This window comes from Hippopotamus amphibius, chromosome 1 (assembly GCF_030028045.1).
Source record: "Hippopotamus amphibius kiboko isolate mHipAmp2 chromosome 1, mHipAmp2.hap2, whole genome shotgun sequence".
Lineage (NCBI taxonomy): Eukaryota > Metazoa > Chordata > Mammalia > Artiodactyla > Hippopotamidae > Hippopotamus > Hippopotamus amphibius.
The window spans coordinates 103372375-103385179 of record NC_080186.1 but is presented as its reverse complement, the minus strand read 5'-3'; the positions used below and the strand labels follow the sequence as shown (position 1 = coordinate 103385179).

Below are 12805 nucleotides of genomic sequence, written 5' to 3'. Positions count from 1 at the left end.
AATTTTTAGAAGTCTGCCAAGACAGTCCAATGAAGAAAGAATAAATAGTCTTATCAACAAATGGTATTGGAGCAACTGGATATCCACATTCAAAAGAATGAAGTTGAACCCCTGCTTCACCCATATAAAGGAAATTAGCTCAAAATGGATCTAGGGACTAAGTGTAAGAGCTAAAACTATAAAACTGTTAGAAGAAAACATAGGTATAAATCTTCACGGCCTTGGCTTAGGCAGTGGTTTCTTAGATATGATGTCAAAGACACAAGCAGCCAAAATAAAAATAGGTAAATTGGTCACTCTTATAATTCAACAGTGAAAAGACAAATAACCCAATTTTAAAATGGACAAAAGTTGGTATTTACCCAAAGGAGTTGACAATTTATGTCCTCACAAAAAACTACAAAGGATGTTTATAGCAGCTTTATTAATATTTGCCAGAACTTGGAAGCACCAATATGTCGGTAGGTGAATGGGTAAATAAACTGTGATACATCCAGATAATGGAATATTATTCAACACTAAGAGCAAGGGAACTATCAAGCCATAAAAAGATATGAAGGGACCGTAAGTGCATATTACTAAGTGAAAGAAGCCAATCTGAAAAGGCTGCATGCTGTATGATTCCAACAGTGAAGAGGTCAGTGGTTGCCAGGGGATGGGGGAGAGATGAATCTAGCACAGAGGATTGTTAGGGCAGTGAAAATACTCTGTGTGGTGCTATAATGATGAATACAAGTCAGTTACGTTTGTGCAAACCTGTAGAATGTGCAACACCAAGAGTGAACCCTAATATAAACTATGGGTGATTAGACACGCCTGTGTAGATTCATCAGTTACAACAAACGTACCACTCTGGTGGGGGTTGGTGATAGTGAGGGAGGCTGTGCATGTGTGAGGGCTGTGGGGACATGAGAAATCTCTGTAGCTTCTTCCCAGATTTGTTGTGAGCCTTAAATTGCTATGAAAAAATAAAATCTTAAAAAATGGGCAAAAGTTTTGAATAGACCTTTTTTCAGAAAAGATATAAGCACATGGAAAGATGCTCTGTAACATTAACCATTAAGGAAATATAAATCAAAATCACAGTGAGTTACCACTTCACGCTCACTAGTGTGGATATAATTGCAAAGACACATAATAATAAGAGTTAGGATGTGGAGAAATTGGAACCCTCATACATAGCTAGTGAGAATGTAAAATTGTGCCGTTGCTTTGGAAAACAGCCTGGCAGTTCCTCAAAAAGTTAAACAGATTCCACTCTTAAGTATGTGAGAATAGAATTGAAAACATACGTCCACACAAAAACTTGTACACAAATATTCATATCAGCATTATTCATAATAGCCAAAAAGTAGAAACAATCTAAATGTCTGACTGATAGATGGATAAACAAAATATGGTATACACATGTGATGGAATATTATTAACCTATAAAAAGGAATGAAGTACTGATATATCCTGCAGCATGGGTGAACCTTAGAAACATTTTGCTAAGTGAAGAAAGACCATATACTGTATTCCATTTTAATGAAATGTCTAGAATAGGCAAGTCCATACAGACAGGTTAGTGGTTGCTAGGGGCTGGGTGAGGGAGGGATGGAGAATAACCTAGTTAATGAGATTAGATTTTCTTTTTGAAATGATGAAATGTTCTGGAATCAGATAGTGGTAATGATTCCACAACTTCATGAATATACTAAAAATCAGTGAATCGTATACTTTAAAATGTGAATTGTATGGTATGTGAATTATAACTTTTTTTAAAAGGCTACAAAGATGATGTCTCCAGTCTTTTTTTTTTTTAACTGAAGTGCAGTTGACTTACATCTTCTTATATCTTACATCTTCTTACATCTTCTTACAGTCTTCTTATATACCTCATTTATGTATACTTATATACATGAAAGATGATGCAATATTGCAGGTGACACAATAAGAAAACTGATGGATAATGATTTGAATGATTTCAGTGTTCTTCTAGGCCATTGCATCGTTCTTTTGGTTTCTTATTATTCTATTTAAGTCTTTTTTGGTATAGTTGGGAATAATTGATGAATAATGATAAAAGAATTCTAAGATGATGAAAAAGCAAAATGCTTCAAGATATAGGAAAAATAAGAGCACTAAGTATCTGTAATGTATCATGAATTTAGTATTGAGTCCAATGGACCAAGCCATATGGAAATTATAAGATAGAATGTTTTATTCTGTTTTTTTTTTTTAAGTAAGATATATCTTTATTCTTTGGGAAACCGCTAAGAAAATAAAAGTCATGAAATAGTAATCCTTCACAAAGAGTTAGAACTGTTTAAAAAAACAATCTAAAAGACTAAACCTGGGTCAAATGGACCCTGATGGATGAGGATTAAGGAAGTAGCATCTGAGCTGAATCTTGAAAGGCAAATATCATTAGTGGGGGGATGGAGGGGTTGGGGACAGGAGTTGCAGGACTTTTCATTCCAGGTTCAGTGACCTGGAACTGCCAGGATGGGAATCACGCTTGACTTGAGTGACTAACGAATCCTGATGTTTAACTGATTGAAAGTCCCAAGCAGCATGCAGCCTGAGTGTAGAAGTGGTATGGCCTTTCTTTGTGATGGAGGCTGGCTTCACAGTGTATGGAACAGCACTAAGCACTGCTGATGTCTGCTTCAGTACTGCGTTATTTTTCACAGAATGTTTGGCTTTTCTTACACAGGCTACTTACCAAAAGCTGCTACCTCTGTACTTCCCAAGGTCATTAAAGGAGGAGAGTCACTCCTTGCCATACATACCTGCAGATATTGGAAATGCCGAAGGGGAGCCTGTGGTACCTGAACGGCAGATAAGAATAAGTGAAAAACCTGGTGCCCCGGAGGGTGAGTTCTCCTTTTCTTAACTTCCCTCTTAAGGAAGCAAAGGTTCTGATAAACGTCAACCACCGAAGAAGTAGGAAGTTCAGCCTGACCTTTGGGAGGTTGTTAGTGTGACACCAACTTAGGTGTTTTTAGAGTCTTATTCTCGTTAAGATTTACTCTTTAAATTAAAAAAAAATTATATATATGTAAATTTATATGCGTGTATATGTATATATAATGTCAAATCTGTTGTAGGCAGTAGAGATTCAGAGGTGGATGTAACAATGTTTTTATCCTCATGAAGTTTATAGTTTCATGCAGGACACTGTTGAGGAAGCAGGCAAGTATATTATCATCTGAAATTTTCAACAGCTTCAACTATGTCCTCTGAAAGCCATACCTAACATGAAATACTAAAACAAGAATGCTATAACCATTTGTTTTGTTTCTTTAGGTTACATACCCCTGTAGACTGAGGTGATAGTAGAGCGGAGTAGGGTGGGAGCCCCTGTGAAACTGTTCTGTATAACAGCTTGTACTGATCTTGAATACATGTTTAAAGTTGTTATTGGAGACATGCCTCACAAGCATCATTGCTGGAACTTGATCTCAGGGTTCAGCAGTTTAAGAATTACTATGAGATTCCTACTGTGAACACTTTTAAGTGAGCATTGAGTTAAAATCTATAGAAAGCTACTCATCTCTTTTTCATCACCAATACACAGATTTAAATTAAATGGAGGTAATTATAAATGGTTTAGCATCAGAAAATGTCTGTGAACCAAGCTTTGCTGAAAGGGTACTCGTGTACTTTTAGGGAGCCTCCAATAGAGTACAGCCTTGAAATGTGCCCAGCATCATTTGGAAATCCTCATAGTTGTGACTGCAATAGAGTATAATTTTTCTTAAATGCATAACATGCATTTTGTATGACTAGGGGTAATGAAAAGCAAAACCAGTTGAGATGGCAGTGCTGGGCAGTCATTATCCAAAGGGTTCCCTCCTATCCACCATCCTCAAAGACTGCTGGATTTGCATCCATATCTCAGAAAATACTGTTACCTCACAGGCTCTAGTGATCATAAATATTTTCAGTTAGAATATTGAATCCGTTAAAATAGATGTAAAATCAGCTTTACTTGAAAGATTGAAAGAAGATTCATTTATGGGTTTTTTTTTTTTTTTTTTTTTACTAAAGGCAGACTCTTCTAAGCTCTTGCTTGTTGCAGTTTGAGGAGCGGTGGTATAGATGTGAGGAAGTCCCAGCTGAACAGCTGTGGGTGGTGGCACTGCCTTGGGACGCCCCACCATGGTCCAAGGATTTTGTTTGTTTTTCTTTCTTTCTTTAAAAAAAAAAAGTTTTTTTTTAAAGCAGAGCTAGTGAGGCAGTGGGGAGCACACTAAGAAATGATCCATTCCCAAGGCCTTGGCTGCTAGCGAAACGTAAAATGATCATATGGATAAATCAGAAAGGTGACGTTAATTTGTAGTGAAGACTGTAACTCTTATGTACCAGGATGGTTATGTAGGCATGACCCACGTAGAAAATCAGAATGCTGGTCAAAACGTATCGTAGTGGGTGTGGCTCATACCCTCAAATTCTGACCCATCCATCTTCCTTCAGGGGTCACCTGACTAAAGGACTGAAGATTGTGTGCCAGCCAGTCAAGTGCTCCCTTCTTAAACAATTCTAGATAAATGACCCCAAGCATTTTTGCTTTCTATTTCTCTTTCGTTAAATGCTGTGCTACAGCTCATCTTTAAACCCACAGACAGTATAATTGCTTCTGTCTTTTTGTTATTACATTCTGCTCTTCTCTTCCTATGGTTACACCCAGGTCCCCTTGTTTGATTTCATGTGTTCCTAAAACTTCCATCCTTCATGGACAGGTTGTTTCTTTCATTATCTCAGGTCTTCAAATGCCTGAATCTGATTTTAGTTTCATTCTCAAAAAATAACCTTAACCCCAGTTTTTTGAGTTTCCACACAGTCATCTCTGTTGCTGCATTCACAGTCTGTTTATAGCATTTACATCAAGTTTTGCCATCTCTGTTGATAGTATTTTCGTTACAGACAACCAAGAAGAGGAGGAAGAAGGCTTGGGAGTTGATCTCTCTTTCATCGGCTCTCATGCTTTTGCTCGAATGGAAGGTGATATTGATAAGCAGAGAAGACTGATCCTTCAAGGACAGTTATCAGAGGCAGCCCTGCAGAAGCAGCATCAAAGAAAGTAAGGCAACCCCCTTTGGACTGACAGACATAAGGACATGAGAAAAAAGAAAGGACCTACTTCTGCTAAATGATCTCCATATAACGTGGTCTCATTTATTCTTCATAACAATCCAGTAAGGAAGATGTGTCCCCACTTTGTAGTTGTAGAAATTCAAAGTTAGTTTATCAGTTGTCACAGTTTATATGTGATGAAGTCAGTGTTCAGATGCATCTCTGATTTCAGAGCTCCTAGTCTCTCTACTGCAATTTTAGTGCCTCTAGGTGAGATTATATTCTAAAAGCAGAAAATAGGGAAAGGGGAAAGCTGAGTTACAAAGTCTTTACTTAACATTACTATATTTATAATTAAAGCATAATCTATGGTTGTATTAATGTTAAAAGAGCTTTATTTCCCCCTGATTTATCCCAGGGAACTTATAAATCCATTCCATTTTTTAGGTGTTTTCTAAAGCAATTCTGAATAAATCCTTTTTGAAACATAAAGAAAAGCAGCTTTTGTACTTCTGGGTAAGCTTGTCCAAGGATTAACAGACAGTCCTTGGAAAGCTAGCTGCTTTTCAAAAAATGTTAAAGGAAAGGAAAAATCATAAACCATAATTGGTTAATATTCATCATCTTGTAGGGTTGGTTGAGGTGATAGCATCTCATAGGGTTGTCATGACTATTAAATAAGATAATATAATGAGCTGAGCACAATACCTGGTACTTAGCAAGCTGTTAAAGTAGGTCACTGCTATGCTCTTTAATACTGAGCAAACTATGGTCCATTTTACCTTTGAGCTTTGGTACTTGCCATCCCTTTTGACTGGATTACTCTTGTACTTCAATTCCTGGCTCATTCTCCAGGTTTCATCTCAGACGTGATTGCCTCTAGAAACTTATCTCCCTGGAGATAAGTTGAAATAGATGGGATAGAAATCTGGAATTGATGCCTCCTCCGTATGCCTTTTTTGTTTGTTTACACACCCTGTACTTAACCAAAGCATAGCCTAGCACTTTTCACACTGTACCGTAATGGTGTGTGGTTATTGTTAGTCTCCATGTATAAAATGGGAGTTGGACTAGATGACCTCTGGAGTCCCTTGTAGAATTAGAATTTTGTTTTTCCTGAATTCCTGATCTTCACTTTATTCTCCTTTTATTTTCATAAACAAAAGCAAATTAGCCACTAGGGGGCACCAGTGAACAGCTCTTCCAAAGGCAAGCACAATCAAATGATAGTTTCAGTGGTTTCTGAACTTGGCCATATGTATGAATCATCTGGCAAACATTTTTCTCTAAATACAGTGACTGGACTCTCCCTCACATGACTGGGACTTTGGCCTATATATATTTTTTAAAACTTTTTCATATCATGATTCATGCACTACTGGATTTGGGTACCGCATATTGGACTAGGGCAGTGGTTTTTGGTCCCAGGTCCCCTTTGCATTCTTAAAAATTATTGAAGACCCCAAAGAGCTTTTGTTTTTACAGGCTTATACCCACTAATATTTATCATATGATAAATTGTTAATTCAATTAAAAAAATAACCCATTACATTTTTATGAAAAAATAACTTTTTTAACTTAGTGAGAAATGCAGTGTTTTACATTTTTGCAGATATTTTAATGTTTGACTTAATAGAAGACAGCTGGATTCTTATATCAGCCTTCAGACTGTTGAAATATGTTGTTTTGGGTGAAGTATGTGAAGAAAATTTGACCTCACTCAGATACGTAATAGGAAAACGAGGAGCATTTCAATAGCCTTTTCAAATTGTTGGGGATTTTCTTTGATATATACCATAACTCAACAAATGGTAGCTTTATAATGTTTAATTGTCATATGGAATCTCAAACCATATTTATGAATTTTTGTATTGTTATATTAAAATGTGTTGTTTTATCCTGCACTTTGAGTAGATTTTATAATAGGAATTTATAGCATGAATTTATAACATGATGCACTGGTCTTTTGGAGAATATTGACTCACTGAATTATTCAGTTGCTCCAAATATTGACACATTACATTACACAATATCAAAAAATTATATTTGTTAATATAAAAAAAGTGTATTTGTTAGTATCACTGCTGATCTCATCAGAGAAGTCCTTAAGTATTAGAAACTATTAGCTTCTGGTGATGGATACAAATTTTCCAACATTACATATGTGTGTGTGTGTGTGTGTGTGTGTGTATATATTTTTTTTAAATCTCAAGTTTTACCACTGGTAACAAATACTGTTGGTTGTTTTTCTTGAAATGACAGGATCACTTTATTCATTTTTGAGAAAACATCTGCCAAATCCTCATGTTGAATAACCACAGTTTGTCTGCCAGTCATTAGTTGAAGAAAAACAGTGTTCCATGAAAAAACTAGTTCAGCTTGCAAGTCAAACACTTAGTTCTTTTCTTCAGGACAGCCTCATGCTTTGTGTGTTCTTCCCATTTTGTGACACATTAATATTAAAAAGATGTATTCCCAAGGGTTGATGTAATAAAATTAATAATATTTTCTTCCTCATCAAAGACATTCTTAAATGAAACTGGCTTTTTTTTCCTGTGAATATTTTGGCAATTAAGAACAAAATGACTACTAGTACAATCTGGTGCTTCCACCTGGATTCATGCTAAAGCAGCAGTGGTTTTACCCAACTGTTCCTTGTGTACCATCAGTGCAAATGTCAACACAGTGGTAAAACAAATGATGTTTCGGTATTATTATGAAAATAGTTTTTACCTTGCAAAGGCCCTGAAGAAGTCTTGGGACTGTGGACCACACTTTGAAAACCATTGGTCTGTGGTCTCTCAGCAGTACTCTGTAGTTGAAAGGAGTTTTGGTAACTATCTGATATAGTTTTCTGAAATGTAGTGTGCAGTCTGTAAGCATTAGAATCACCAGAGGTGGTTGCTAAAAGTACATAGGCCCCACACCAAACTTTCTGAATCAGAACCTTTGTGGGAAGGGCTCAGGAATCATCCTTCTGAGGTTTCTTAGGTGATTTCTTAGATGCTTTTGTACCTGATCTGGTCTGATCCCTTTAATTTACAGAAGGGTAAGTTGATCACCAAGAGTGACTTGACCAGAGTTACAGCTAATTGAGGACAAGCCTTCAAGGTGGCTACTGCAGCTCATCTCCCTTCTCTACTACCATCTCCAGCCACCTACACAGACCAGCTTCAGAGAAGCTGGGAAAGGGCCAGACATGTTTTGTATTCATATACAAAGAACTACATTGTTACCACCTTTCTCAAATCAGTCACCCTATCCTCTCCTCTCTCTTCTCCTCTCTCTCTCTCTCTCTCTCTCTGTCTCTATCTCTCTCACACACACACACCTTTTTCATTTCTGCATCGGTGATACAGATAAAGTGGCATTTGTTTGTGTCTGGACTGGATGCTTGCCTGTCTGTATCTCTCTCTCTTTTTAATGAGGAGATTTTTTTCAGTTAATAATGACTAGTTCAAGCCAGTATTAAAATGAATCTGCATTTGCTGGGTCCATGCTTTCTGGAAAGGGATCCTCAGCAAAGGCGTAGGTTCTAGGAAGGAATATGAATACACCATGTAAAGCATTGTCCTTCTTATTGGTAGAAGGCCATGATCTTGAGATTCAAGTTAGTCACATGATTAACAGTTTCCAGTCGGTTCAAACGTTGGATATTTACTCTGTACAAGATAATATTCTAGAGCTGAAATATATACAGATAAAGAAGGTAGTCTCTTGTGTAAAATTCATGAGTGAGCCACACTACCTTTACGTGTTAGGGTGTGTTCTGTATGGGCTCAGGTTGTTGTGCATATCCAGTTAACACAGTTACAGCCTCGGGGAAGAGCACAGCCTGTGGTTCCCAAAGCCTGAACCAACAAACAAAGGTTTGGTACCTCTGCCACTCACTTCCCTTGAACGATAAGTTACATCTGAATCAAAAGGTTTTCAGATTTCCTATTCATGTACCCCATGTCTGTGATAATTAAAGATGAGGTCTTGTCAGCAGCTCAGAAGTGTGACCCAGGGAGCCTAGACCCTTTCAGGGAGCCTGTGAGGGCAAAACTGTTTTTATAATCTTACCAAGACTTATGTACCCTTCTCATTCTCATAGTGTTCTTTGGAGTTCCAAAGACTACTTAACGTGTGATATTGCGGTAGGTTAAATGCAGCAGCAGATGTAAGAATCTCGCAGAAATTAAAGAGATTTGCACAAATGTAAGAGTGTAACTCTTCTCCCTAAATACAGCTTTTTTTAAAATAAAAAGTCACTTATGTTCACATAATAGGTTTTTATTATTTGTGAATTAATAAATATTTTAAATATCTCTCTTTTTATTTCTAATATGGTAAATATTGGTAGTTACAAGGGTGAGTCAAAAATTATCCGCACTCTGGCTGTAGAATTTATAGAAGTTTTAATATGACTGGAGTGCGGATAATTTTTGACACGCTCTCGTATAACTGGCATAAACATGAAAGGATCCTGAGTCTCAGAAGTTCGAGAATTGGTGACTGATCGTTCAGGAGTTTCCCATATAACTGAGCTGTAAGTCCTCTGTTTACATACCCTGCCATGTGCTAAATGTTTAATACTGTTTCTAAGTCAGGCTTTTATTTACACAGGTTGAGTTTGGTTTCTGTTATATTAGTTGATCAAATTGAACAAATGATAATTTTTTTTTATCTCTTAGGAAGTAAGTAGATCTTTAGTTAGTAATATCTTTTTGAAAGCCTTCAATTCTTCCTGCAGTAACAAAACTAATGGTCACATCTGTCAGCTATAGGGTTACATCATGCCTTTCATAGCATTGCCTTGCCTCTGTGTAATAATTCGCTTTAACATCTAAAATAATTAGAAATGTTGTCTAGTTCTTGATTAATATTTCCAGGTCTTCCACCCACTTGTGACACTAATTTGGGTGTGTCGTAAGATGGGAGTTGGCTTACTTAGAAAAATTAGCAAGCAATCTAGATACTCTTTTTTTAAAGATACAGCTTTTAAATCTCTTAAAATTATTTTACAAGAACTTTTTTCTTTTTCATTAGCATTCCTTGGTTGGCTTAAGATCCAGTTGCCTGTAGCTCTTATGTCATTTCTCACAGTAAAAACTTTATCTCATTCATTATTAAATATTTATTGAGCCCTTACTAATGTGCCAAGCTAGAAACATAATAAAGTGACACACGAGGCAGATACAGCCCTGGGCCTCGTTGAGCTTAGGGTCTTGCAGAGGAGAGAATGTTAAACTAACTGTTATATGAAAAATGTATTTAAATTACAGGGTGCAATAAGAGTGTATAGCAAGGGTTTTAACTAAGTCCAGTGTGGAATAGCTGCGTGAAGTCAGGAAAAGCTTCCGTTAATTAATTCTATTTTGTGCATCTGAGTTCCAGCATAATAACTTTTTTTTTCTTCAGAGTTCATTGAATATATAGTTACTGAGTGTCAGGAACTACCCTAGAGATTTGCTAAAAATATAGAGACAACTAAGACATAGTCCCTATCTTTAGATCTAACAGTAGAAGCAAGTATTGCAGTAAATGGGTAAAGCCTTGTGCTGATCTTTGTGATACAAAGAAGGGAGCAGTTAGTTCTGCAGCAGGTCTGGACCTTGCCCCCACTCCCCCTCACTCCACCCCGACCCCTACTCCTACCCCTGCCAGTCCCCCTCTTAGTGTACATATGTGATTGATACAGTATTTAGATGTCTGCTGTATTGCTTGTCTCATTTGGTCTTATTACAATGTTAGTTGTCTTTGTAATATGTCTATCTCGTGTATTTAACCTTAAACTCTAAAGCCAAGGGCCTTTTATTATTCTTCTCAGGCCTCCAAAATACCTTGAATAATACTCATGTTTGTTATTTCATGCAACAAATATTTGAGTCCATGCTATGATGCAGGCATTGCATTTGTGCAGTAAATCTTTGAAAATGAGCCATTGAATACACAGAGTATAGAAATTAACAGGTATTTACTGAATTCCTGTTACATGTTTTGTGCTAAGACCTGTGGTGCTCGTAAGACATTTAAGACGTATTATTCTGTTTAATCTTGATGTGGAGATGGCTTAATCATACAACAATTAGGAAGCAGGACAATTGGGGAGTTAGTGTAAATAACCTAGGAAATAGCTCTGTGTGAAGACATGGAATACTACATATGAATAGGGAGAAGTACAATAAAATAGACTTGCAAATTCTATCTTAAACTAAAATTAAAAGCTGTTGTCTTTGAATTCAATTTGCACAGGTGGACACATTTCTAAATTTAAAAAGGGAGACGATAGAATTAAGCAATACTAAGTGTATTTTTCGTAAACAGTAATTTCTTTGAAACTAGAGGGCATATCACTTGTTGATTACAATCCATATGCAGTAGACTTCCTATTAAATATCCTTAGCTGTGTGATTGTACTTTATAACTGAAAGGTGTCCTACGTAAACACTGTTTTGCAAATAAGGAAACTGAGGTCCATAGAGGTGAAATGTTAAGGTTGCGTACAAAGTGATGGCATGAGGACCCAAGTGTCCTCCCTCTCCTGGCTTAGTGTTTTGTTTTGTTTTGTTTTTTTATTTTGTGAGATGTTGTCATATGTGAACTAGATATTTTAAAGTTGCTTTTCATGCATTTAGGTACCTTGAAAGCTTTTTTCACAATCAAATAAGTGACACTTTGAATTTTAAGAAAGCAAGTATGAAATAGTAGAAAAAGTACTGACCTTTCAAGCAGACTGGAGACCTGAGTGCAGCTTCCAATTCAACTCTGCCATTAACTGGTAACTCTAAGATTAATTCAGCCTTTTGCAGATCACTTCCGCTCTTTGAGATCTTTAACGTTTCTTCCAGTTTTAATATCCTCCTAGCCAAAGCCAAACTACAATCTCTATGATCTGGTATATGGGGTATCAGTAGAGCTACTTTGATTAGCCAGTCATTAAATAAGCCTGGACTTCCCAGGAAAAATTACCTACTTTCTTTGTGGTCCGACATAACATGTACAACACTTACCTGTTTTTCTTTTGAAAAGTAAACTCCTTGAGGGTCCAACCATGTCTGTTCACTAGAGTATTCTCAATAGCTCTCGTGTAGTAAGCGCTTAATAAGTCTTTGTTGAATGAGTGAACATCTGTTGTGGAGATCCGCTATTGCTTTAGGCCTTCTTTGCATTTTTTTTTTCCTTAGTAGAGGAAGATAATAGAATTTAAAAGCAAGTTTAGTTTGGGTACTTGGTATCTTAGCCAACTGTATGAGTAACCTTCATTTGCTCATAAAGAATTTTTAAAAATCATCTACTGTGAATACTTTCCTTTCTCAGTAACACATTTTTTTAAATCAATAACAGAGTAGAGATTCTACATAGTATAACAGACTCTTTAACTCCTTTTTCATTATAATAAAACATCATTCTTTAGGAACAGAGAGAAAAACAGGTCTCATGTATAAATTTACAACTGTTTATTATAATAATTATATCCTTTATGTCTCTAGTTATAATCGCTGGTTGTGTCAAGCAAGATCTGAGGATCTTTCTGATATTGCTTCTTTAAAAGCCTTATACCAAACAGGTGAGCTCAAGGATGTGGTAATTTATCCTTTTACTGATTAAGGACCTCCCTTCGCATGCTGTTAGAGGTTTCGTTTTTCTGTGATTTTGTCTGGTCTGTCTACGAATAGTTTCTCTTGTACAATGAACATAGTTTTTGCTCATCACCAAGATCTTAAAAATATCATCTCAGCCTGTGAGAGTTTCAGCTAGT

At 36.5% G+C, this 12805-nt stretch overlaps 1 protein-coding gene across 15 annotated transcripts in view; it reads left to right on the top strand.

The window, feature by feature from the left end:
* Positions 1 to 12805, top strand: part of GDAP2 (ganglioside induced differentiation associated protein 2) — a 110522-nt gene that overhangs the window by 32352 nt on the left and 65365 nt on the right. For all 15 annotated transcript variants that reach the window (XR_009051223.1, XR_009051222.1, XR_009051225.1 and 12 more), the window contains 3 exons: positions 2699 to 2858; positions 4912 to 5068; positions 12537 to 12613. Coding sequence is in view for 10 of the 15 variants with exons in the window: in XM_057720661.1 (XP_057576644.1) it covers positions 2699 to 2858; positions 4912 to 5068; positions 12537 to 12613 (394 nt within the window). In the remaining 5 variants the exon portion in view is untranslated. The remainder of the gene's footprint in view (positions 1 to 2698; positions 2859 to 4911; positions 5069 to 12536; positions 12614 to 12805) is intronic.